Source organism: Adiantum capillus-veneris, chromosome 18, assembly GCF_014529385.1.
Source record: "Adiantum capillus-veneris isolate H3 chromosome 18, ASM1452938v2, whole genome shotgun sequence".
Classification (NCBI taxonomy): domain Eukaryota; kingdom Viridiplantae; phylum Streptophyta; class Polypodiopsida; order Polypodiales; family Pteridaceae; genus Adiantum; species Adiantum capillus-veneris.
The window spans coordinates 89,421,473-89,445,591 of record NC_140948.1 but is presented as its reverse complement, the minus strand read 5'-3'; the positions used below and the strand labels follow the sequence as shown (position 1 = coordinate 89,445,591).

The following is a 24,119-nucleotide window of genomic DNA, read 5'->3' as shown; positions in this document are numbered from 1 at the left end:
AATTGCTTTGATATCGGCTTCAGCCTCTTTCTGTTGTTTGATGAATTTTGCTGCTTCAGGCAAAGTCTTCCTGATATCTTCTAATTCAACTGTCAGTTTCTGAATTCGGTCACAGATTTTGACATGGATTTCTTCTCTCTCTTTATCAGAGTTATTATCAAAACTTGAAAAATCAGGACTATCTTCACAGTGCCAATCCTCTGTTCTGGTGTTTGCTCGCCCTAGTTCCCTTTGCAGTCAAATTTGTTTTGATGTGCCCTAGATCTTCTACCAGTTCTTGCATTGCAGCAAGCATAGTCTCAGAGATTCCAGATCTTGACTGATCCGGGCTTCCTTTTCTCAGAAGATTGGGTTGGTATTTTCTGAATAACTCTAGCATCAGAACTCTCCGGCTGCTCTGGTAGCTTTTTAGCTAGATCCTCTGTGATCTTAGCTGCCAATTCTTGTTGCTCTTGCCATTCATCAACTATCTTCTCCTTGCACTTAGTCTTCCAGACTTCTCTTTGCTGAGTCCATTTGCTAGTTTCAGGACTGACTGGTTTCACAGGCTCATGTGGGATTTCTTCAATAACCACCCCTTTACTGCGAGTGACTGCCCGTATTGGAATTGGTTCTGGGGCTTTTACCTCGGTAGCTGTAGTATTGGGTGCTCCTGGACACTGAGCTGCAAAGTGCCCATATTTACCACAAGTATAGCAGCTTAAACTTCGGTTTTGAAAATTACCACGACCTCGGCCTCGGCCAATATCCCCTTGGTATCTACCGTGCCGAGTACCAATGCCACTGTTACCTGATTTTTCCTCTTGAGGTACACTGTTCGTCTCTACCTTAGCTGATTTGGCATGTGTAAATGCAACTAGAGACAGATCTTTACTCTTCTTGAAATGATGGATTCGAATGCCACAGTTGTTCCACAGATGGCCATACGCTTTGCAATAAGTACACTGTGGGCATTCATTGGAAACATGATCTTTAGATTTGCATTTGGAGCACCAGGTTTCCATTCTTCGGACTGGTTGTCTAGTCTGGCTGATTTCAGCAATCTGCCTAGCCATTTCATCAAGTTTCCTGGACCAAGACCCTTTCTTAGCCTTGTCCTTGCTCCTTTCGTTTGAATTTCTATCAATGTTGCTGGAAGTTTAACTAGAATTAGAATTCTGAGTAGAAGAGCTGCTACTGCTAGACCTCCGCTTCTTAAGGCTTCTCTCCTTCTTAGCTTGTTGTTCAAGCTTCAGAGCTCTCTGCACTAAGTCATTAAACTTCTTTGTTGGTGTAGGTATCTCTTGCTCTTTCAGCTTCTTGCTGCGGAACCCATTCAGAAACCATGCACGCAATCGTGTTTCTGAAGGTGGCTGCTGCAACTGCCTGGTTAACTCCTATCTTTTCAACATAGCTTCTCACAAACAATTTCCCTTGTCTGATGTTGTCCAGCTCACAGAGAATGTCTTCATCATCTGTGTTGTGTGAGTACTCTAAGTCTGAAAGCCTTGATCAGTTTATTGTAAGACCTGAGCTAGCAAGCTGGATAGTGGTAATACCATTTCCTTGCCGCATCCTTCAGTGTTTGAGGAAAATATTCTTCCCTGTCATCTTTATCAATATTCTTTAACTCAGCATATTGCTCAAAAGCTTGAATGTGAACATTAGGATCATCCTTCTTTCCGCCTTTGAACACTGGAAAAGAGACGTGTAACGAAGCAGTATAATCATGCCGGTTGGCATCATCTCTGCTTCTTCTGGCCTTGGTGGCTTGATTGCGTCTTGAGGACTTCGTGTAATGATTAGTGTCAACATCCCAGTTACCTTCCTCTTTAGTTTCAGTCTCAGTCTCTTTCTTGGCCTTCCTGCTGGAACTGTGACGACTGCCTTTGCTACACTTGGCCTTAGTCGCCTTCTTGTGTGTGGACCGAGAACTTTGAGTCCTGGTCTTGCGTGCCTCACGCTCAACCCTCCTCCTCCTCGAGTGACTGGAATGTTGTCACGTGACACATCCAATCCTATATGTCCGTGGACAAGCTACAACATGATCAGGGTTCAGTTCAGTCAAGTCAGGCTAGAATAGAAGTGATCTGACACTTTTGTGAGTCTGTTTGCCGACCGTGCATGTCCAGACACTTAGTGTAGATGCATATCCTCTGGTTGCACACAGCATGATCATAAGCATTCCCATCAGAATCCATTAGAATCCTTCAGGGGAATTTTCTAGTGCATTTAGCCTATTTTCCCTATTTTTGACATTTTTCACTTATTATTTTTAAGTGACATTTGTTGGAAAGTAGGTAGGGCAAATTGAGTAAGTTTGTATATAAGCAAACCTAGGCTAGCACTAAATGGCAGAAGAGGCAACAGGAGCCAAGCTCAACAGGCAACTTCTCAAGCAAGACCTTGGCGTTTTCCCTCTCCAAGCAAGGAGAACCTTCCCCCATGCCAGGGTTTTCTTTCCACAAGCATCCTTAGCGTTTTGGATCATCTTCCCCGTCGCTCCAAGCCATTGGCGTTTTCAGCAAGAAGACCATCGCCACAGTACCCCCATCAGCCAGCGTTTTGAAAACCTTCCCTAGCGTTTTTGGAAACACATCATTCTAGCGTTTTTGCATGTCCCTGCGATTGCAGATTTGCAGCATTTATGACCTCAGCCTGCAACGTTTTTCAGCCATGAAGTACCCGCAAGTTCAGCCCTGAGAAGGAAGCAGATTCAGCTCGGAAAGAGCATCAGTTTTCAGCCTTTAAGACCCTCAGTTTTCAGCCCTTAGACCTGCAGATTTTCAGCGTCAAATATCTACAGAAACAGTCCCAGAATCAGTGTTTATGGATTAGCCGTAGATTTTAGCCCATAGCGTTTTTGGATAGCAGATAAAAGATTGCAGATTTCAGCCCTTAGACTGGTGTCGTCATCCCCGTCGACATAGCCTAGACTTGCATCATTCACATGCATTCAGTTTGTACCAGATTGTGCAATCATAAGAAGACCACTCTCGCCGACGAGTGGAGCCTTCGGAGGAGGGTTTTACAACGTCTTGGTGTCGTATTCTCTTCTCTCTCTATCTCTGTCTCACACACTTGCACGCATAGTGTCCATTCACTTTGTTTGTGATCATAGCATTCTCTCATTAAGAACGGAAGGCTCTACCTTCCATAAGAACAAAAGGAACCTTGAGCACAGTTCGGAGCGCTTATCTTGAGCAAAGTGTAAACATTAATTCCGCTACACCTAACAAATGTTGAGTCTCTGGACTCTTCAACATTACTCAGCTCCTCCTGAGCCTCAACCGCACTCTCGGGGTCTTTCTTAGTATCAGACTCTCTTTCTGACACACTTGGAATAGGGTTGACATGGATGGAATCAGTGCGCAACCGGGTTAACGATTTTTGACCACGACTGACTTTGTGCAACATGTTTGTGTGAGGGGGAGCAGGAGAGAGAGCCCACTTGCTACTCTATGCAATGAGAGTGAAGGAGAAGAGGAGAGTGGCGCAGCAGAAGCACACGCAGAGAAAATACGTGAGAGAGAGAGAGAACTCGTAGAAGTTTTGGGAAAAGTCACGATAGTTACATTTTGGGCTTGACCTTTGAGTATATGAGTAAGTGACTAGGGGGCCATTCACACCTGGGCCCCCTCACTTATAAGTCTTTTAACTTATAAGTTAATAAGTACAAGGCACTTAGGCCTTTATTCCCTAACAACCTCCCACCTAAAGGCAATGTACCTTGGGAGATCAAAGAATCAGCTAACTATGATACATCAGCTGATCATGCACTTACTCATCCAACACCCATCATCTGACGGCAATATGCAAACCGCTCTGCTGGAAGACTCTTGGTCAAAAGATCTGCAGGATTGTCATCTGTGTGCACCTTGACAAGTGTAATGCTCTTGTCATCAAGCACACTCCTGATAAAATGATACTTCACCTCTATGTGCTTTGTCTTGGCATGAAAAACAGGATTCCTTGCAAGCATAATAGCACTTTGACTATCACAGTGTAGCAGAGGAACCGGTGACTTAATGCCAAGCTCTTCTACCAAACGCATGAGCCACAAAGCTTCTTTGCATGCCTCAGTGGCAGCCACATACTCAGCCTCAGTGGTAGACAAAGCAACACATTTTTGCAGTCTAGAAATCCAAGAAACTGCACCTCCTGTGAATGTAAACACATATCCAGAAGTAGACTTCCTGCAATCTGGGTGTCCAGCAAAATCTGCATCTGTAAAGCCATGCACAGATGTCTCACTCTTCCCAAAACAAATGCACAAGTCTTTAGTGCCTTTCAAGTATCTCAAGATACACTTCACTGCTTCCCAATGCTTTTTGCCAGGATTGCTCGTGTACCTGCTTACCACTCCCACCGCAAATGCAATGTCCGGACGTGTAGCAACCATAGCATACATCAAACTGCCAACGGCTGATGCATAAGGAATCTTGGCCATTTCAGCCCGCATATCATCTGTGTTTGGGCAGTCATGTGCAGTCAGTTTTACATATGGAGGCAGCGGAGTACCAAGTGCCTTTCCCCCATCCATATGAAAACGATGTAGCACCTTATTAACATAATCTCGTTGAGATAGATACAGACGCCTGTTGGGTCTATCTCGAGAGATACGCATGCCCAAAATATGATTAGCATCACCAAGATCCTTCATGTCAAAGCGATTCTTTAAGCTTTGCTGTAATGCATCCAACTCCGTGACATTTTTACCCGCAATAAGCATGTCATCAACATACAAAATCAGCATTAGAAGAGATCCATCACTTGCCGTTTTGATATACAAACAGTGATCAGAATTACTTCTTTTGTATCCTTGAGACCTCATGAATGTATCAAACTTGTGATACCATGCACGGGGAGACTGTTTCAAACCATACAAGCTCTTCAAGAGCCTACATACTTTCTTCTCTTGCCCCTTTGACACAAAACCTTCTGGCTGCATCATATAGATCATCTCAAGCAAATCGCCATGCAAAAACGCTGTTTTGACATCCATTTGCTTTAACTCCATATCTTCAGAAGCAACCAGGCCTAAAACAAGACGTAATGTGGCAAGCTTTACAACAGGAGAAAAAATCTCATCAAAATCAACACCATGCTTTTGCTTGTACCCTTTAGCAACCAAACGTGCCTTGTACTTAGAAGAAGCATCATATGTGACCTTGGTCTTGTAAACCCATTTACATGGCAGAGCCTTATGCCCTTTAGGCAAATCAACCAAGTCCCATGTATGGTTTTTCTCCAAAGACTGCATTTCCGAAACCATTGCTTTGAACCATTTCTTACTGTCTTCCCGTTGCATAGCCTCTTTATAGCAAGACGGCTCACCACAATCAGTAAGCATGACATAGTCCAAAGACGGTTCATATCTATCGGGGGGCCTTGTCACCCGAGTAGACCTACGCACCCAATGATCCATAACAGGTGAATTTTCAGCCTGTAAACCATCAAAAACAGCAGGCTGTTCAGCCGGTTGCATCGCAACAACGGGCGGTCTAGGAGCATCAACCTGTTCCCCTACCTGTGGTGCATCAATGGCAACTTGTTGGGGCTGATTTTCAGCAGCTAATGGCTGATTTTCAGCACCATTTTCAGCATGTAAAGGCTGCTGAACATTGGGCCTTCTTGGCTGTCCATATGTAACATCTTCACGAAAAACAACCCGGCGCACTTCCTCGACCTTTGTGGGCTGTTTGTGCATGCAATTCTCATTGAAGATGACATCATTGCTGCGTATGATTTTCCGTAATGCGGGATCCCATAATCTATACCCCATTTCACCATCCTCACCATATCCTAGGAAAATGCATTTATGAGACTTTGGTTCTAGTTTGGTGCGCAGTTCACTCCGGATGTGAACATAGGCCTCACAACCAAACACTCTTAAATGTGCATATGAGGGTGGCTTGCCAGACCACACCTCCTCAGGCACCTTTCCACCCAAAGCCTTGCTAGGTGAGCGATTAATCAAGTGAATAGCTGTTTGCACAGCTTCTGCCCAAAAACCATGAGGTAATGCAGCATGTGACAGCATACTCCGAACTTTCTCTTGGATAGTCCGGTTCAACCTCTCTGCAACTCCATTCTGAGAGGGATTAAAAGGAGCCGTGAGCTCTCTTTTAATACCTTTAGTAGCACAAAAGTCAATAAATGCTTTTGATACATACTCCCCCCCATTGTCTGAGCGCAAAGACCTAAGCTTCTTGTCTGTTTGATTCTCATCAAACGCAAGAAACTTCTTAAAAGTATCCAAAACATCGCTTTTAGCACGTATTGGATACACCCACACCTTACGTGTAGCATCATCGATAAACGAGACAAAATATTTCTTTCCCCATTAGGACAACTGTGGCATTTCACATACATCGGAATGCACTAAGTCTAACCTGTCAGACTTCAAAGAAAGAGACCTTTTGTGCGGTGTTTGACTGTGCTTACCATAAATACAGTGCTCACAATGAGAAAAATCAGCATACCTCAAACACGGCAAATAACCACAACGAGACAGAGTTTCCATTCCTCTTTTACTCATGTGTCCCAACCGGCCATGCCACAAAGAAACACTTGGCTGCTCGGTTACGGCGACAACATGGTCACGCACACTAGATACATGCAAAGGATACAAAGTGTCCGATTTACAACCCTTGGCTACAATCCGGGCCCCTTTACAAATTTTCCACTTGCTATCACCAAAAGTGGTGTGATAGCCTGCATCATCTAGCTGCCCTGTACTAATCAAACTCTTCTTGAGTTGTGGCACATGGCGCACTTTGTGCAAAACAGAAGTCATACCATCAGCAAAGGAAAACTGGACACTGCCAATACCTGCAATGTCACATGCATAGTTGTCTCCCAAATAAACAGTGCCCTGCACCTCACCTGAGTACTGTGTAAACCAATCCCTATGAGGTGTTACATGAAAGGAGGCACCTGAATCAAGAATCCAAGTATGCATGTCCACATCAGAACCCATAGCAAGGGTATGTGCATCCACAGAAGAGGCATTGAGTACATCAGTGCTGCTGTCACTGTCACAACTACTAGCAACATTGATTTCCTCAATCAACACAGTGCTCTTCTTGGCATTTCCCTTGTCCTTTGCATCAGTTTCAGCACCCTTGTTCTTCTCTTTCTTCCACTCATAGCATTCCCGTTTATAATGCCCTTTCTTTCCACAATGATGACACACAACATCTTTCCTACGAGATTTGTTGCGTGCCCTGTCCTTACTGTCAGATTTCTCCCTCTGTTGAGACCTGCCTCTCAAGTGCAATGCATTAGAAGACCCACCTGTGGTGTTCTTCCTGTTCATCTCTTCCATCAAGAGAGAACTCTCTACATCTGCATACTTAAGTGACGCACTTGAGTTACTAAGAGCTGTCCGGAATACATCCCAACTCTCGGGCAATGTGCATAGCAGAAAAGTAGCTTTGAACTCCTCATCAATCGTGAATTTCAGCTCTGTCAGTTGGCTGAAAATAGAATTGAATTCATTGAGGTGCACTGACATGTGCGTGCCCTCCTTCATGCGGAGATCCATAAGCTTCTTAAGCCAATACACTTTACTGGCAGCACTCTGCTGTGCATACAACTCGTCTAAACGCTTCCACATGCCCCATGCTGTCTGCTCATTCTCTACATTGAAGAGTAAATTGTCAGACACCGAAAGCATGATCGTGGAGCGAGCCAACTCGTCCACTTCTTCCCATTCTTCAACCTCCATATCATCCGGTTTCACACCCTGTAACTTAATAGGTTTCGCGTGTTTCTTTTGCAACATCACATTATAACATTGCTTCTTCCATATAGCAAAGTTATGGGCCCCTTCAAGCTTGCGAATGTGCAACAAATTGCCACTTTCACTGCTAGAAGCCATTCTGAGTGATTGCAAACACTGAAACCCTGTTTTGCCGACCTAAACACGCCCAAATGTGCGCAATCGGGCAAAAAACAGCTTGCTGTTACAGAAAAACAGCGAGCAAATTTCACGTGACTTTTCCCAAATCTCTCAACGAGCTCTCTCTCTCTCTCACGTTCTTCTCTGCGTGAGCTTCTTCTGCGCCACTCTCCTCTTCTCCTTCACTCTCATTGCATAGGATAGCAAGTGGGCTCTCTCTCCTGCTCCCCCACACATGGTATCAGAGCTCTAGGGTTTCCAAGAGAGCCATCTTCGCAACACAGATCAGAATTCTGTTTTTGCTCGCTGCGGGAAGGATATTCAACCGTTTTCGATCAACTCTGTCGCGAAGGGATCCTCTCACCGTGTAGAATCGACCTCCGATGACAGTTTCCCCAAAATTAGGGTTTCAAAAACTGGCGAACAGCAGCCTATTTGTGTTGAAATTGACCAATTTCGGGGTCAATTTGATGTAATTTCATTAGGGCAAGTCTCACAGGTCAATCTTACAGGTGTTTCCACCAACGAGGTTCTGAAAATTTAGCAAAACAGGTGTTTACAGGTCTGATTTTTGCCCTAAAACAGGGAATTTCAGCAAGCAAATGATGTATACACCTTGTGGAAACCTTTGGTAAGGGTTTGGCAGTGAATGTACGCCGTTTTGGGGTGATTTCGCGTGAAATTTGCTCGCTGTTTTTCTGTAACAGCAAGCTGTTTTTTGCCCGATTGCGCACATTTGGGCGTGTTTAGGTCGGCAAAACAGGGTTTCAGTGTTTGCAATCACTCAGAATGGCTTCTAGCAGTGAAAGTGGCAATGTGTTGCACATTCGCAAGCTTGAAGGGGCCCATAACTTTGCTATATGGAAGAAGCAATGTTATAATGTGATGTTGCAAAAGAAACACGCGAAACCTATTAAGTTACAGGGTGTGAAACCGGATGATATGGAGGTTGAAGAATGGGAAGAAGTGGACGAGTTGGCTCGCTCCACGATCATGCTTTCGGTGTCTGACAATTTACTCTTCAATGTAGAGAATGAGCAGACAGCATGGGGCATGTGGAAGCGTTTAGACGAGTTGTATGCACAGCAGAGTGCTGCCAGTAAAGTGTATTGGCTTAAGAAGCTTATGGATCTCCGCATGAAGGAGGGCACGCACATGTCAGTGCACCTCAATGAATTCAATTCTATTTTCAGCCAACTGACAGAGCTGAAATTCACGATTGATGAGGAGTTCAAAGCTACTTTTCTGCTATGCACATTGCCCGAGAGTTGGGATGTATTCCGGACAGCTCTTAGTAACTCAAGTGCGTCACTTAAGTATGCAGATGTAGAGAGTTCTCTCTTGATGGAAGAGATGAACAGGAAGAACACCACAGGTGGGTCTTCTAATGCATTGCACTTGAGAGGCAGGTCTCAACAGAGGGAGAAATCTGACAGTAAGGACAGGGCACGCAACAAATCTCGTAGGAAAGATGTTGTGTGTCATCATTGTGGAAAGAAAGGGCATTATAAACGGGAATGCTATGAGTGGAAGAAAGAGAAGAACAAGGGTGCTGAAACTGATGCAAAGGACAAGGGAAATGCCAAGAAGAGCACTGTGTTGATTGAGGAAATCAATGTTGCTAGTAGTTGTGACAGTGACAGCAGCACTGATGTACTCAATGCCTCTTCTGTGGATGCACATACCCTTGCTATGGGTTCTGATGTGGACATGCATACTTGGATTCTTGATTCAGGTGCCTCCTTTCATGTAACACCTCATAGGGATTGGTTTACACAGTACTCAGGTGAGGTGCAGGGCACTGTTTATTTGGGAGACAACTATGCATGTGACATTGCAGGTATTGGCAGTGTCCAGTTTTCCTTTGCTGATGGTATGACTTCTGTTTTGCACAAAGTGCGCCATGTGCCACAACTCAAGAAGAGTTTGATTAGTACAGGGCAGCTAGATGATGCAGGCTATCACACCACTTTTGGTGATAGCAAGTGGAAAATTTGTAAAGGGGCCCGGATTGTAGCCAAGGGTTGTAAATCGGACACTTTGTATCCTTTGCATGTATCTAGTGTGCGTGACCATGTTGTCGCCGTAACCGAGCAGCCAAGTGTTTCTTTGTGGCATGGCCGGTTGGGACACATGAGTAAAAGAGGAATGGAAACTCTGTCTCGTTGTGGTTATTTGCCGTGTTTGAGGTATGCTGATTTTTCTCATTGTGAGCACTGTATTTATGGTAAGCACAGTCAAACACCGCACAAAAGGTCTCTTTCTTTGAAGTCTGACAGGTTAGACTTAGTGCATTCCGATGTATGTGAAATGCCACAGTTGTCCTAATGGGGAAAGAAATATTTTGTCTCGTTTATCGATGATGCTACACGTAAGGTGTGGGTGTATCCAATACGTGCTAAAAGCGATGTTTTGGATACTTTTAAGAAGTTTCTTGCGTTTGATGAGAATCAAACAGACAAGAAGCTTAGGTCTTTGCGCTCAGACAATGGGGGGGAGTATGTATCAAAAGCATTTATTGACTTTTGTGCTACTAAAGGTATTAAAAGAGAGCTCACGGCTCCTTTTAATCCCTCTCAGAATGGAGTTGCAGAGAGGTTGAACCGGACTATCCAAGAGAAAGTTCGGAGTATGCTGTCACATGCTGCATTACCTCATGGTTTTTGGGCAGAAGCTGTGCAAACAGCTATTCACTTGATTAATCGCTCACCTAGCAAGGCTTTGGGTGGAAAGGTGCCTGAGGAGGTGTGGTTTGGCAAGCCACCCTCATATGCACATTTAAGAGTGTTTGGTTGTGAGGCCTATGTTCACATCCGGAGTGAACTGCGCACCAAACTAGAACCAAAGTCTCATAAATGCATTTTCCTAGGATATGGTGAGGATGGTGAAATGGGGTATAGATTATGGGATCCCGCATTACGGAAAATCATACGCAGCAATGATGTCATCTTCAATGAGAATTGCATGCACAAACAGCCCACAAAGGTCGAGGAAGTGCGCCGGGTTGTTTTTCGTGAAGATGTTACATATGGACAGCCAAGAAGGCCCAATGTTCAGCAGCCTTTACATGCTGAAAATGGTGCTGAAAATCAGCCATTAGCTGCTGAAAATCAGCCCCAACAAGTTGCCATTGATGCACCACAGGTAGGGGAACAGGTTGATGCTCCTAGACCGCCCGTTGTTGCGATGCAACCGGCTGAACAGCCTGCTGTTTTTGATGGTTTACAGGCTGAAAATCCACCTGTTATGGATCATTGGGTGCGTAGGTCTACTCGGGTGACAAGGCCCCCCGATAGATATGAACCGTCTTTGGACTATGTCATGCTTACTGATTGTGGTGAGCCGTCTTGCTATAAAGAGGCTATGCAACGGGAAGACAGTAAGAAATGGTTCAAAGCAATGGTTTCGGAAATGCAGTCTTTGGAGAAAAACCATACATGGGACTTGGTTGATTTGCCTAAAGGGCATAAGGCTCTGCCATGTAAATGGGTTTACAAGACCAAGGTCACATATGATGCTTCTTCTAAGTACAAGGCACGTTTGGTTGCTAAAGGGTACAAGCAAAAGCATGGTGTTGATTTTGATGAGATTTTTTCTCCTGTTGTAAAGCTTGCCACATTACGTCTTGTTTTAGGCCTGGTTGCTTCTGAAGATATGGAGTTAAAGCAAATGGATGTCAAAACAGCGTTTTTGCATGGCGATTTGCTTGAGATGATCTATATGATGCAGCCAGAAGGTTTTGTGTCAAAGGGGCAAGAGAAGAAAGTATGTAGGCTCTTGAAGAGCTTGTATGGTTTGAAACAGTCTCCCCGTGCATGGTATCACAAGTTTGATACATTCATGAGGTCTCAAGGATACAAAAGAAGTAATTCTGATCACTGTTTGTATATCAAAACGGCAAGTGATGGATCTCTTCTAATGCTGATTTTGTATGTTGATGACATGCTTATTGCGGGTAAAAATGTCACGGAGTTGGATGCATTACAGCAAAGCTTAAAGAATCGCTTTGACATGAAGGATCTTGGTGATGCTAATCATATTTTGGGCATGCGTATCTCTCGAGATAGACCCAACAGGCGTCTGTATCTATCTCAACGAGATTATGTTAATAAGGTGCTACATCGTTTTCATATGGATGGGGGAAAGGCACTTGGTACTCCGCTGCCTCCATATGTAAAACTGACTGCACATGACTGCCCAAACACAGATGATATGCGGGCTGAAATGGCCAAGATTCCTTATGCATCAGCCGTTGGCAGTTTGATGTATGCTATGGTTGCTACACGTCCGGACATTGCATTTGCGGTGGGAGTGGTAAGCAGGTACACGAGCAATCCTGGCAAAAAGCATTGGGAAGCAGTGAAGTGTATCTTGCGATACTTGAAAGGCACTAAAGACTTGTGCATTTGTTTTGGGAAGAGTGAGACATCTGTGCATGGCTTTACAGATGCAGATTTTGCTGGACACCCAGATTGCAGGAAGTCTACTTCTGGATATGTGTTTACATTCACAGGAGGTGCAGTTTCTTGGATTTCTAGACTGCAAAAATGTGTTGCTTTGTCTACCACTGAGGCTGAGTATGTGGCTGCCACTGAGGCATGCAAAGAAGCTTTGTGGCTCATGCGTTTGGTAGAAGAGCTTGGCATTAAGTCACTGGTTCTTGTGCTACACTGTGATAGTCAGAGTGCTATTATGCTTGCAAGGAATCCTGTTTTTCATGCCAAGACAAAGCACATAGAGGTGAAGTATCATTTTATCAGGAGTGTGCTTGATGACAAGAGCATTACACTTGTCAAGGTGCACACAGATGACAATCCTGCAGATCTTTTGACCAAGAGTCTTCCAGCAGAGCGGTTTGCATATTGCCGTCAGATGATGGGTGTTGAATGAGTAAGTGCATGATCAGCTGATGTATCATAGTTAGTTGATTCTTTGATCTCCCAAGGTACATTGCCTTTAGGTGGGAGGTTGTTAGGGAATAAAGGCCTAAGTGCCTTGTACTTATAACTTATAAGTTAAAAAGACTTATAAGTGAGGGGGCCCAAGTGTGAATGGCCCCCTAGTCACTTACTCATATACTCAAATGTGAAGCCCAAAAGAAAATAGCGTGACTTTTCCCAAATCTCTCAACGAGCTCTCTCTCTCTCTCTCTCACGTTCTTCTCTGCGTGAGCTTCTTCTGCGCCACTCTCCTCTTCTCCTTCACTCTCATTGCATAGGATAGCAAGTGGGCTCTCTCTCCTGCTCCCCCACACGAGCAGCCATACTCCAAACCCCACGATTCGCTTGGTTAAAAAGTCATTTATTAAATAAATGACTTATAAGAGGTGGTTCATATGCAATTTGCCAAAACGGGTTCATGCGGTAAAAAGTGCTCATGCTGGGTACCGAGTACTGATGCTAACGATATGGGTTGTGCAATCAGAGGATATGCAGCTACTGTAAGTGCATGGACATGCACGTCTTGCGCACAGGCTCACAAAGGTGCCTGAACACTTCCTAGGCTACCTAAGCCCTAGAAGTAGGTACAGCTTGTCCACATGCACATAGGGTTAGATGTGCACGAGACATTTTTTGAGCCTATTCGCAGGACTTGCGTGTTTGGACAAGTCCATTAGATTAGGTTTTCCAATTTTGAAACCCTCTTGCATAAATGGTTTGTATATGCGTTTTGACAGATGTTATTACACTACAATGGGTATCTGGCATGTCGTTCATGTAGCTTTAAGCTAGAGGAACCCAACGAGCCACTCCCCGGGTCGATTGGATTCTCAGGTGGACATACGTGCGATAGTTTCACCCGTTGCCTCAACTTATTAATAAATCAACTTATTGATTTATTTGTTGGGTCTTGTGGACGGATTGCCCTACCTAAGCCTAAATTAATTCCTAAGTGCAATTTCAGCCCTATAAAGGGAGCCAGAGATCCCTCATTTGGAGCATGTTGCAGATAGCAGTACAAGTCCCTATTGTTTTGCAGAAGCAGCCCTAGCGTTTTGCGAGATTCAGCCCTAGCGTTTTCAGCCAGCCGTAGCGTTTTGGTGTTATCTTACCGGATCAGCCCTAGCGCTCCAGTTTCCCAGCAGATCAGCCAGCGTTTTCCCTAGCCGGAACGCGGCTCAAATCTGGCCGCGTGATCTTCCCGTTGCGGTCCGGTACTTCGGCAGCCCATCGAGCCTCCCCTCAGCCATTCCCTCGCCAACATCGAGGGCTCCATTGCCGTCCATCATTGGCATCATCGAGATCTGCGTTTTCAGCCCTTCATTCCTCACATCGGGAGTGCAAATCAGCCCCCCGATGGCCATCCGTAATCCCACATCGAGAAGGATCCAAAGGCGCATCAAATCAGCCTCGTAGGTGCCTTGCTTGAGGAGTTACTGTGGCGATAGTCATCATTCGAGTTAGTAGAGTCTGCACTTGAGGTATTGTATGTTTGTTCCTTTTATTACGCAATCTAAAGCAAATACCACATCGGCAATGGTGTGGGGGGCGCTTGAGAGGGTTGGTTGGGACCCCATCGGGTGTCATTCTCCTCTTCTCTCTCTTTCTCTCTCCCTCTACACATCTCTACCTCACTCTCTCATTCCCTCTCCTCAGGGAAAAGTAAAAGAACCATCATTCAAGCTTAAAGGAATCACTAATGCAAGGAAAGAAAGTAAAGGATTTGTGGAAGTGTAAAACCTAGATCTTCACCATATCCAATTCCGTTGCACCTGACAAGTCCAGATCTTCTCCTTCGCGATGAAGTACTTGCAAACACACACACAAACACGGGACAACAATCCGTATGGCGGATCCAAATAGATGCCTGTCGCTCTTTTGCGGGAAAAGTGACTTCCATGCTTCGTAGTCTCGCGATCTCTTGCATCTTCTGGCGGCTGAGTCTTCTCTTACTGGCACTGGCAACTCGTCCTCTGAGTGAGTGCATGTGGTGCTTTTATAGCTCCCTGGCCACATCAGGAATAGCTGAGCAGAGGCTGGCCGCGTAGAGATCGCGTCCTTTTTTTTGTGTGTGTCTGTTCTACCCGAAATAGGAGAGAATTTGCTGGTTGGTTTTGTTGCTTTATTCTCTAAGTGGCTGCCCGCTTATTAAGTGGGCGGCCGACATATTTTAAAATTGGTATGAACCTGCCCAACAACTCAATAAAACCTTATAAGTTAAAAACAATGCTTTTCACAACACTTCCCAGGTGTCCCTAGATGCAACCACATGCACAAATGCAATACAGACATAGGTTCCTCGAGGGAAAGTATCTGCTTTCCCGGAAAACTCGTTAAAATATTCAGCTTTTCAAGAAAAGCTTCTCAGAAGCCATCTTTATTCTTGTGCTTGCGTCTTTACGCGTATTCCTCTTTTCCAATTCGGATTTCCTCTCGACTATGGATATCCCCTTTCCGATGCACCCGTCACCCACCTTGTGACACATCAGGAATACCCATCACCTAGTCCTTTCCTACCGAACTTACGGTACAATCCCCTTCACGATGTTCTATGTCACCCATCCTATGACGCATCAGAGATGTACGTTCCTGGATGGTCGGATAATTCTTACTGATGCTCCTTGTCACCCATCCGTTGTGACGCATCAGAAGTACCTGTTTCTGGTGACCTTACAGATATTCCCTTTCTTAGTGCTTCTGTCATTACTTTGAATGACGCACTAGGATACTCTGTATTCGGATGTCTCGAGTGAGAAAAACCCTCTCACTTAAAATTCCAATTATTCATTTAGAATTATTTTTCCTGGTGTTCCAAGCGAGAAAACCCTCTCACTTATAAATCCAATAATTCATTTAGAATTATTTTTTATGTCAGATAAAGCCAATTTAGCAACAAATCCTCATGCACAAATACATAACAAGGAGGGCATTGAGTATGAGTAAACAAATGCACCACAATGTGCTTGCAACCCGTTGCATCTGGAGGCGTCACGTTGAACTTGGCAAGAGGCCAAAGTGTCTGCACCAGATCTGTCACTACTAAGTCCCCTGTGTCGTGTGAGAACTCAGTAGCCTGAATTTGGAGCTAGTCAAGGACTGTGTGCTGGGTCCACTTTGTGTGATTCCTACCACATATCGGAAAGGAGAAACCCACCGCTGTGTCCAGGGCCTCAATGCCTCTAGGTGCAAGAAAGAGGACGTGGACTCGAAAGTTAGCCTCCACCAAGTCAGGAGAAGAGTCACCCAGAAACCGAGTGAAGTTGTAGTCGAAGAAGTCCCAGCGTCTGCGAATGTCGAAGCTAGTCAGACCTCTAGGGACTGTTGCAAAGGGAGAAGTGTGCACCAAAAAAGGCTGCCTCAGGTGGGGCTGTCCCTCTCGAGCCACACGGCTCGTAGCGAAAGCACTACCAAGAGAACGCCTCGGGGCAGAAGCGTGTCCAGTAACCTACATCTGAGGAGGAGTGGAAGAAGGGTTGGGAGATGAGGCTGAGGGTCCCATCGGGGAGAGAGGAGAGGCGGGAGGCGAAGGTGAATGATAGGGGGGGGGGGCGGGGGCGGGGGCGGGGTGGCAACGTCTGAGGGAGGAGGAGGCGGTGGTGGAGGAACTGAAGTGGACGTGGCCTCCTCAGGTAGGTCCTGCTGAAGGTGGTCAAAACGGTTCCAAGTCGGAACCCAGTGCTGTTAAGCTGCAGAAGGTCGGCCACCAGGGGAGCAGTGGGGCGAGCCCTCTCCTGTCGGCGGCGGCCAGGCACTTGTTGCCAACCGTCAGCTGTCTGATCACTGGTCTCTGTCGATGTACTGGCATGTGCGTCCTGTGTATGTGGCTGCTTGGCATGCTCAACCTTGGGAGGCTGCGCGTTCCAAGGACTTGGCAAGCTTTCAAGAAAAAAAAAAATTTGCCCGAAGTTATATGGTTTCTGACATCTTCCTTCGGAGTGCAACTTCTGGCAGAGTGGGGTATCCTGAAATGCTTGCCATGGAAACCCTAGCAGATTATAACTTCGACATCTCCTAGTAGATGTGTAAGGTGCAGCGGAATGAATGTTGTATTTTCTCAAGATTAGTGATCTTTATTGCCCAAGGTTCCTTTTAGTTCTTAGGGAAAGAGAGAGCTTTCCGTCTTATGGAGAGTGCTATGATCACGAACAAAGTGAGTGGATATTGTGCGTGCAAGTGAATGAGACTGAGAGAAGGAGAGAGAAGAGATACGACACCCGAGAGGTTGTAAAACCCTCCTCCGAAGGCCCCACTCTCGTCGGCGAGAGTGGTCTACTTTGATTGCACAAAGGTGTACAATGCGAATGCAATGGATTGATGCAATGGGACTATGCTGATGACGACGACGGTGATGACGATGGCGGCGTGATGGCTGAAATCTGAGATCTTCTAACTGCTGAATTTTGGGACTGTTTCGGTGGCTGAAAATGACTGTTTTGGCTGCATTTTTGTGGCTGAAAATGGGGGAACATCTGCAACCAATCTGGGGGCTGATCTGCTACTGAGTCTAGGCTGAAAACTGGGTGGATCTGATGCGGTTTAGGGCTGCAAACCAAAACGCTGGCTGAATCTGTCTTTTGCCAAAACTCTAGGCTGATCTGTATCTGCAATCCCAAAGCGCTGATGGATCTGATGCATGCGAGGCTGATCTGACTATGCCAATGCAAAATGTTGGAGTGCTTGATGAGGTTGGCGTTAGTGATGGCTGAAAACGCTGATGGTCATCATGAGGAAAAACGCTAGATCTTGATGCTTTCTGGCGATGCTACATGCTGGGGGAAAACCGCCAAGAAAGGGAAGCTTCTATGGCGATGGCTGCTGTTGAGGATGGAAACTGCCTGGCGAGGATGGAGTCCAAAAACGTTGGGGGTGCTGGGGGTTACTGCTGAGAAGTTGCCTGTTGAGCGGGAAGCTCCTGCTGCCTCTTCTGCCAGAAAGTGCTAACTTGGGTTTGCTTATATATTAACTTAGCAAAATTGCCCTACCTACTTTTGTTGGAAAGTCACTTAAAAATAATAAGTGAAAATAACCAATAAATAGGAAAATACGCTAAATGCATTGGAAAATTCCCCTAATTGATGCTAATGGATTCTGATGGGAATTCCGATGATCATGTTGTGTGCAACCGGAGGATATGCATCTATGCTAAGTGACTGGGCATGCACGGTCTACGAATAGACTCACAAAAGTGCCAGATCACTACTAATCTAGACTTGACTGAACTGACTGAACCTTGCTGTGGTATAGCTTGTCCACGGACACATAGGGTTGGGATGTGTCACGTGACAAGATGTCTCTTCTCGAGTTGATAACTTTGGAGGTTCGGTGCGATTGCTATCTTGGGACTACCATCGCCGCCAGAGGAACATTGTCTGTCCAAGATCTGATGGACCATGCTGTGCTCGGCTATGACCTTATGGAAGGAATACAACCCTAATTTTTGGTGCAAGTTTAGGATGGTAAGTTAGTCGACTTTTCGAGCTCGGCTGATGTCGAGATTGCTTTTGAAGTTTGAAATTTGTTTGAGAACTTGTTTGGTGATTCTGTTTGAAATTTGTTTGAAATGGATGGTATCTGTTTTGAACCTGTCTTGGTGCCGATTTGAATTGTTTGACCATGTTATGTTTGAGGATGCTTGTTCATACTCATGGCCTGGACCCTTGAGGTTATTTGCATGGAAGTATTGAAGGATTGAAAAGTACTATTTTTACTCATGGCCCGAACCCTTGTGGTTATTTACGGGGGGAGTATTGTTGTTGTTACTCATGGATCGGACCTGGATGGTTATGCGGGAGGAGTATTAAGAAGTCTGAGTAGTGGTTACTCTCAGCACCTCCAAACGACGCAGGTTGCGGTCTGGGGGGCGTTTGGTTGTAAAAGGCCTCTATATCTCATGGCCCGGATCTTTTTAGGTTATTTGCGGGAGGAGTGATGAGGGAGTCGTTGAACAGCTCATGGCCCGGACCTGGATGGTTATTTGCGGGGGGAGTGTTCATCGGCGGCTTTATGTTTCTATGTCTTGTAACATGCATATGTGAGCATTTGTGTTGCATTTGATGTGCCAACCAGTGAATATTCCTAATTGGGTGAGATTGCCTGGGTATGTAATTTTAGTGCATCAAGACACTTGTGGAAGATCAGTACGGTCTGGGTGTGATGGCTAATTTTACTAGGCCGGAATATCAAGAGTTCTGATGTGGACGAAAGGAGAAGTTAACTCTTTGATCAAAAGAGCCGAAAGGAGAAGCTAGCTCCTTGATCAAAAGAGCCAAAAGGAGAAGCTAGCTCCTTAACAAAAAGAGCAAACTGATTGTCCCTCGGAATGACCCTCCGAATTTTTTTTTGAGCTAACTTGAGTTGTTTTGCAGATATGGTGTAATCGCGGACGATTACTCTCTTTCAAGAAGGGAAGATGTAATAAATTGTTGACGTGTCAAAGCCTAAAGAATGGAGCCAACTTGCAGATGTGGGCGGAGGGGCCTAAACCCTAGAGGAAGCAGAAGCAGCAACAAATTTCTGAAATTGTGTAGCTGCTGATGACGTGGCAGATTTTGAAAATTACGCTGGCATGATGACGATGTAGGCTCTATGTATTGCCGTAAATTACATTGGCAGCTTTTGGCTTTGCTTTTTGGACCAGAAGCTTTTGAGTTTTGAAGGCTTTTCATTGTAACTGCTTTTCAGGCCAAGGGCCTTTAAATATGAGGTTAGGGCTCATTCTCTGGCATGCTTTCTGGAGAAGGTGTAGAGTCTGGAGTACCGCCTTGTACTGTGTTGATGCAGTATAAAGAAATACCGAAAGGGGCGCCAAGGTTTGGGGCCAATACTCTCTGGGGTGGAATTTCGTCGCTCCGTGTCGCGTGTCGTCTCTCTTTCAGTTCAGCTGTTATTGAAGTGTTAAAAGTCTGTTCAGTTTGTTCTTTTCTATTGGCACGTGGTGCCCATCTTGTGACAGAACCAATCTTGGGTAGGAGGGGGAGGTACTCTCGCCTCAAGCCTGGGAAACAGACCAAATCGGCAAGTTTGCCTCCTCCTCGAGCACATTTGTAGTAGGGTCAAAACCGTGGTGACAACGTCGGAAGTAAGCTCGAGCTGCTCGGATGCCGAGTGGGCTCATCAAAATCACCTTGGCCGTCATTATCTGTAGACTCGAATTCTACTTGGTAGTACCCTCTCCCGAGGATCTGGACATCGGTGATCTTGCCCACATTGGAGAGAAGACGGGCCTGTGGTAAATCCCGAACCTCGCCCCGACTGGGCCGAGTGCCAATGATCTTACAAATAACCGAAGTGGCTTGCAAGCGATCCACTTCGGCCATCAAGCTCGCTTGCTCTTTTGGCGAAAGAGCAAGTTGAAGGGTCGGCTCGGCTGTGTTGGGCGAGGGGGCTTCATTGGAGTCCCTCTGAGGTGGAGCAGAAGCTGCCATTCTGTGTTTGTTGCTGAGTCGAGGAAGACGAAAGTGACGGGAAGCTCCCAGAAGGCTGCAAGGACAGACTCCTGCGAGCTAAGAATAGGGGTGGGGGCGAATGCAGGCGGGAACGCGAGGGGCGGGCGGGCGGGCGGGCTGTGGGCTGGGGTGGGCGCGCTGGTCTGGCTGCGCGCTGGCAGGCAGCAAAAAGTGCAGGGCAGGGCAGCGCGAGGGAGGGAGGGGGGGGGGGGGGAGAGCGATGGCTAGGGAGAGGGGGTGCAGGAGCATGCGCAGTGGATGGGGTGAAGGCAGCAGCAGCGAGCAATTCAGAATCTGCGAATTGTTGTGTCTGGTCATGAATCTGGGCAGATAAACCTTTGCATTCTGGGGGAAACTGATCATGTTTTCTAGCACATCCAGACTCATTGTATGTGTATACGATCTACTTTTGTGAGAGTCGCACAAAAAATCCATCGATGGAAGCTGTCATTGCATAGTGGCTGAAAATGGTGGTTTGGTAATCTTGAAAGGGAAGTTGAGTACTTGTTTTAAAGTTTCAGTAAAAAACAAGATGAGTTATCTATTTCATGTAAATCCTTTTGCGCCTCTATATAATTCGTAAGTATATTCTTATCTTTGCCAGGTTCCAACTGCTTTTCAAGAACTAAATTCATGACTGGTGTGTTTTGTTTAATTTTGGTCTAGTACTCATCATGCATCAAATTGTTGGCCATAGCATGCTCTATATTATGAATCATGTTCATTACATAGTTTTTCTTGCTGTGTCTTCTCTGATAACTCTGCTGCTTCTCCAATACTGCAAGGGATTCATGTTAGGCTGTGCATCTCTAGAATGCTCTTGCTGCTATGTCATTCTTGCCAATGAGAGTGAATTTTCTGTTCTTTTGTCATGTTGCAGGTGAAACGCATCCAAAACCTCAATGATAGAGTTGACAGTCTAAAGATCCAGAACAGCAACCCTCTGCGTACAAATCACGTGGTGGTGACGACACAGTGGGAAAAGTTTGATTCAGGTTTTGGTAGTCTCTCGGCACCACCACCTTCAGCGTCTTCAAATGTGACCATGAATTGGGAGCTTTTTGATTAGCTTTCAATGCTGCTTTGAAGAGACCAAAATTGTTTACGGTTGTCACTGCCTCGGTGATTTATAGCTTTCTGAAGAGATCCTGCGCAAAGAATTGCTTCCAGAAAGCATACCTGTAAGTTGTATTACCATTGATTTCTTTAAAAGACCATTTCTTGGAAGTCTTTTAGTAAGGTCATTTCACATACTGGGACTTTTGAACTCATCAGGTCTTCATGACACCTGACACCTTTGTAATACGACTGCTTTTGACTATTCTTGAGCCCTCACGTTACCTTTTGTTTGGGATATAACAACACTTTGTCGGCTTGATTGAAACAATTTTTTGGTGGTTTATTGTGCATGTAAAGTTGAGTTCTAAGGAAATCATGCTGTAACATGTCTAGCTTTTCAGGTCATTGGACACAAAGAATTCACCTTTTGGGAGAGTTTCTTTATTTACCTCGAAAATGAGAATAAATGGGATTTGAGCTGGAGGCCTCTCAAGCTGTCTCCAGTCCTCGTGACAATCCCGAGGTCCCTATTGGTGCTGCGTACATGAGAGCTGGAGTGACCAAAGTAGGCCACCCCTGGGTGACAGGCTGCTGAAAATGGGACTGTTATCAGTCTCTCTAATGTGGCTAATGCTGCATACCCCATGTTAATCTGGCCAGAGCTGCCCACCTCATGGAAAAACAGCCACTTGGTGTTTGTGGACGCCACCCCCAGATACACATATGAAGTCACTGCCTCTACCTCCTGCGCCATACATACTGTGCGGGGTGTGGCTTGTCTCCTGGTTGTTGATGTATGGAAGCCCATGACCTTTGTCTTTTGAAGCCCCCTCTCTCAATGAAAATCGTCTAGTGCTGCCACATGTCTCTATGGCCCCTCCAAATCTGATACTAAAACGATGTCATCAACATACATCAAGATAGATACCGCTGCCCCTGCAAGAGATTTACCTCTTCCACCTCCTTTGTCCAAGAAAGACTCATCGATGGATAGTTATAATAGCGTAGGAGAGGGCGGCTTTTTTCACCTTATAGTACTGTTCACCTCTACTGGCCCACCTCAACAACGTAATCGTCCAACCACAGTCATATAATGCAATGATGTCCCATGTCAGTTGGTAGTCCAATCTCTTGGAGTCTCGAAAAATAGCAATATAAGCATTGGTCCTGTGCTTGCAGCTACTCTATGAGCGTCCGCAATGTAAGAATATGATGCATACAGTGCAATATAAAAATATATGCTCAGTACAAAGGTGTCATTGGAAACCTGCTTGTCCGTGTGCTCCGAGTCATGCTAACTTTGCTATAGAACTTGAATTTGTTGGAAAGCATAGCTATAAGTCCCAAGGAAGATGAAGGAGAGTGGAGGTGAGAACGAGCAGAAAGAAAGCTACGTACAAGCAATAGAAAAAAACAAGATTTTTAATTAGACCACGGTTGCATATATAGTTTTATGGTGTCCAATCACTTCGATTTTCATGCAGTCTAAATCTGATGCATGATATACAGAATGGATTGCATGGAAAGCAATATTGTTTCTCCAACAATTCCCCTTTTGATTTAGTGGCTTTCACGAGTTTTAGGTGGATTTTAGATTTTTCAAGTTCTAGAAATTGAGATTTGCTCCACCCTTAAAGTGATGTACCTACATTCTTGGATTTTATCTTTCCATGAAGGCTTCACTAGATGTGAGACCACAACAAAGACTCAAAATCTCTACAAAAAAATTTCCGAATCAACAGCTCGCTCATATACCATGTTGCTTAGTGTAGCTACAACCTTAGGAAGATGGAGAGCAGAGGTGAGAACATTGAAACATGGGAGCATGATGCTCGACGAATTCTTGAGATTTGATAAATTCAGTGTGCATTCTTTAATGTGGACAAAAAACGAGAGGCAACAAAGAGGGCAATGAGGTGTGACATGCATGATGGTGTTCATGGTCCAGGTAGGTGAAAACGCCTCAACCAAGGCTCTATTTAGTAGATGCAGAAGCAAAGGAGCAAGCTATAGACATGCATATATGAAATTTTTGCCTCCTATACCTATATGGTTGATGACCTTCCCTCATTTGAGCTTTCATATAGCTTATTCTACCATGAATATTGTGAAGAAATTGAAATGTAGGGTCCTTCGATTAAGTGGTGCAAAATCAGATGAAGGATCAAATATGTCACATAAAGAGGTGGCATAGGTATGGCATAGATTGGATATGTGGTCGTACTATTTGTAATGCCCTTCACATGGTTAACTTTGAATATCTTGGGGCAGAGACGGTTGGGGTGGAGGTCAAGAGAATGTGTGAATCATCAAGCACCATAGTTGACTCTACAATAGGAATAGGGAGGCCTTTTCGTGGTACTTCGTCCAAGTGGCAGTGAAATGTGTGCCTCTAAATTTCCATCATGTTTTAAAAGAATTACAGGAGTTTTCAAGATCCTTATTTCCTAGAACATAAACATGGCCACACTTTGAGAGGGTCACTATATGTAAAACCTATACACCGCGTGGGTTCAAGGACTATTTATAAAACCCTTTGGTTGTGAAGTTTTTACCAATAAAAGGGGCCCTTTTCCTCCATGTTTAAATCGAATCATATTTTAAACATGATGTTATGAATCTCTTATTTTGATTATTTTCAAGTGATGGTGGCAATTGGTTTCCTTTTAAATTTTGTTGCATTGGTATTAGAGACTAAGCTAGCCTCTTCTTCTATGCAGCTGCCCGATCTAAGAGACTCCATTATCTTAAGGCCAGATGCAAGAATGCCAAAGGTTGTCTCTTTCTTAA

The 24,119-nt window shown here is 45.1% G+C and overlaps 1 protein-coding gene across 1 annotated transcript in view; it reads left to right on the top strand.

The window, feature by feature from the left end:
- Positions 1 to 21,672, top strand: part of BAG4 (BCL-2-associated athanogene 4) — a 53,985-nt gene extending 32,313 nt beyond the window's left edge. Inside the window, exon 4 of the mRNA XM_086488909.1 lies at positions 21,151 to 21,672. Coding sequence (XP_086345035.1) covers positions 21,151 to 21,339 — 189 coding nt within the window. The 3' untranslated portion in view covers positions 21,340 to 21,672. The remainder of the gene's footprint in view (positions 1 to 21,150) is intronic.
- Positions 21,673 to 24,119: the final 2,447 nt, after the last annotated feature.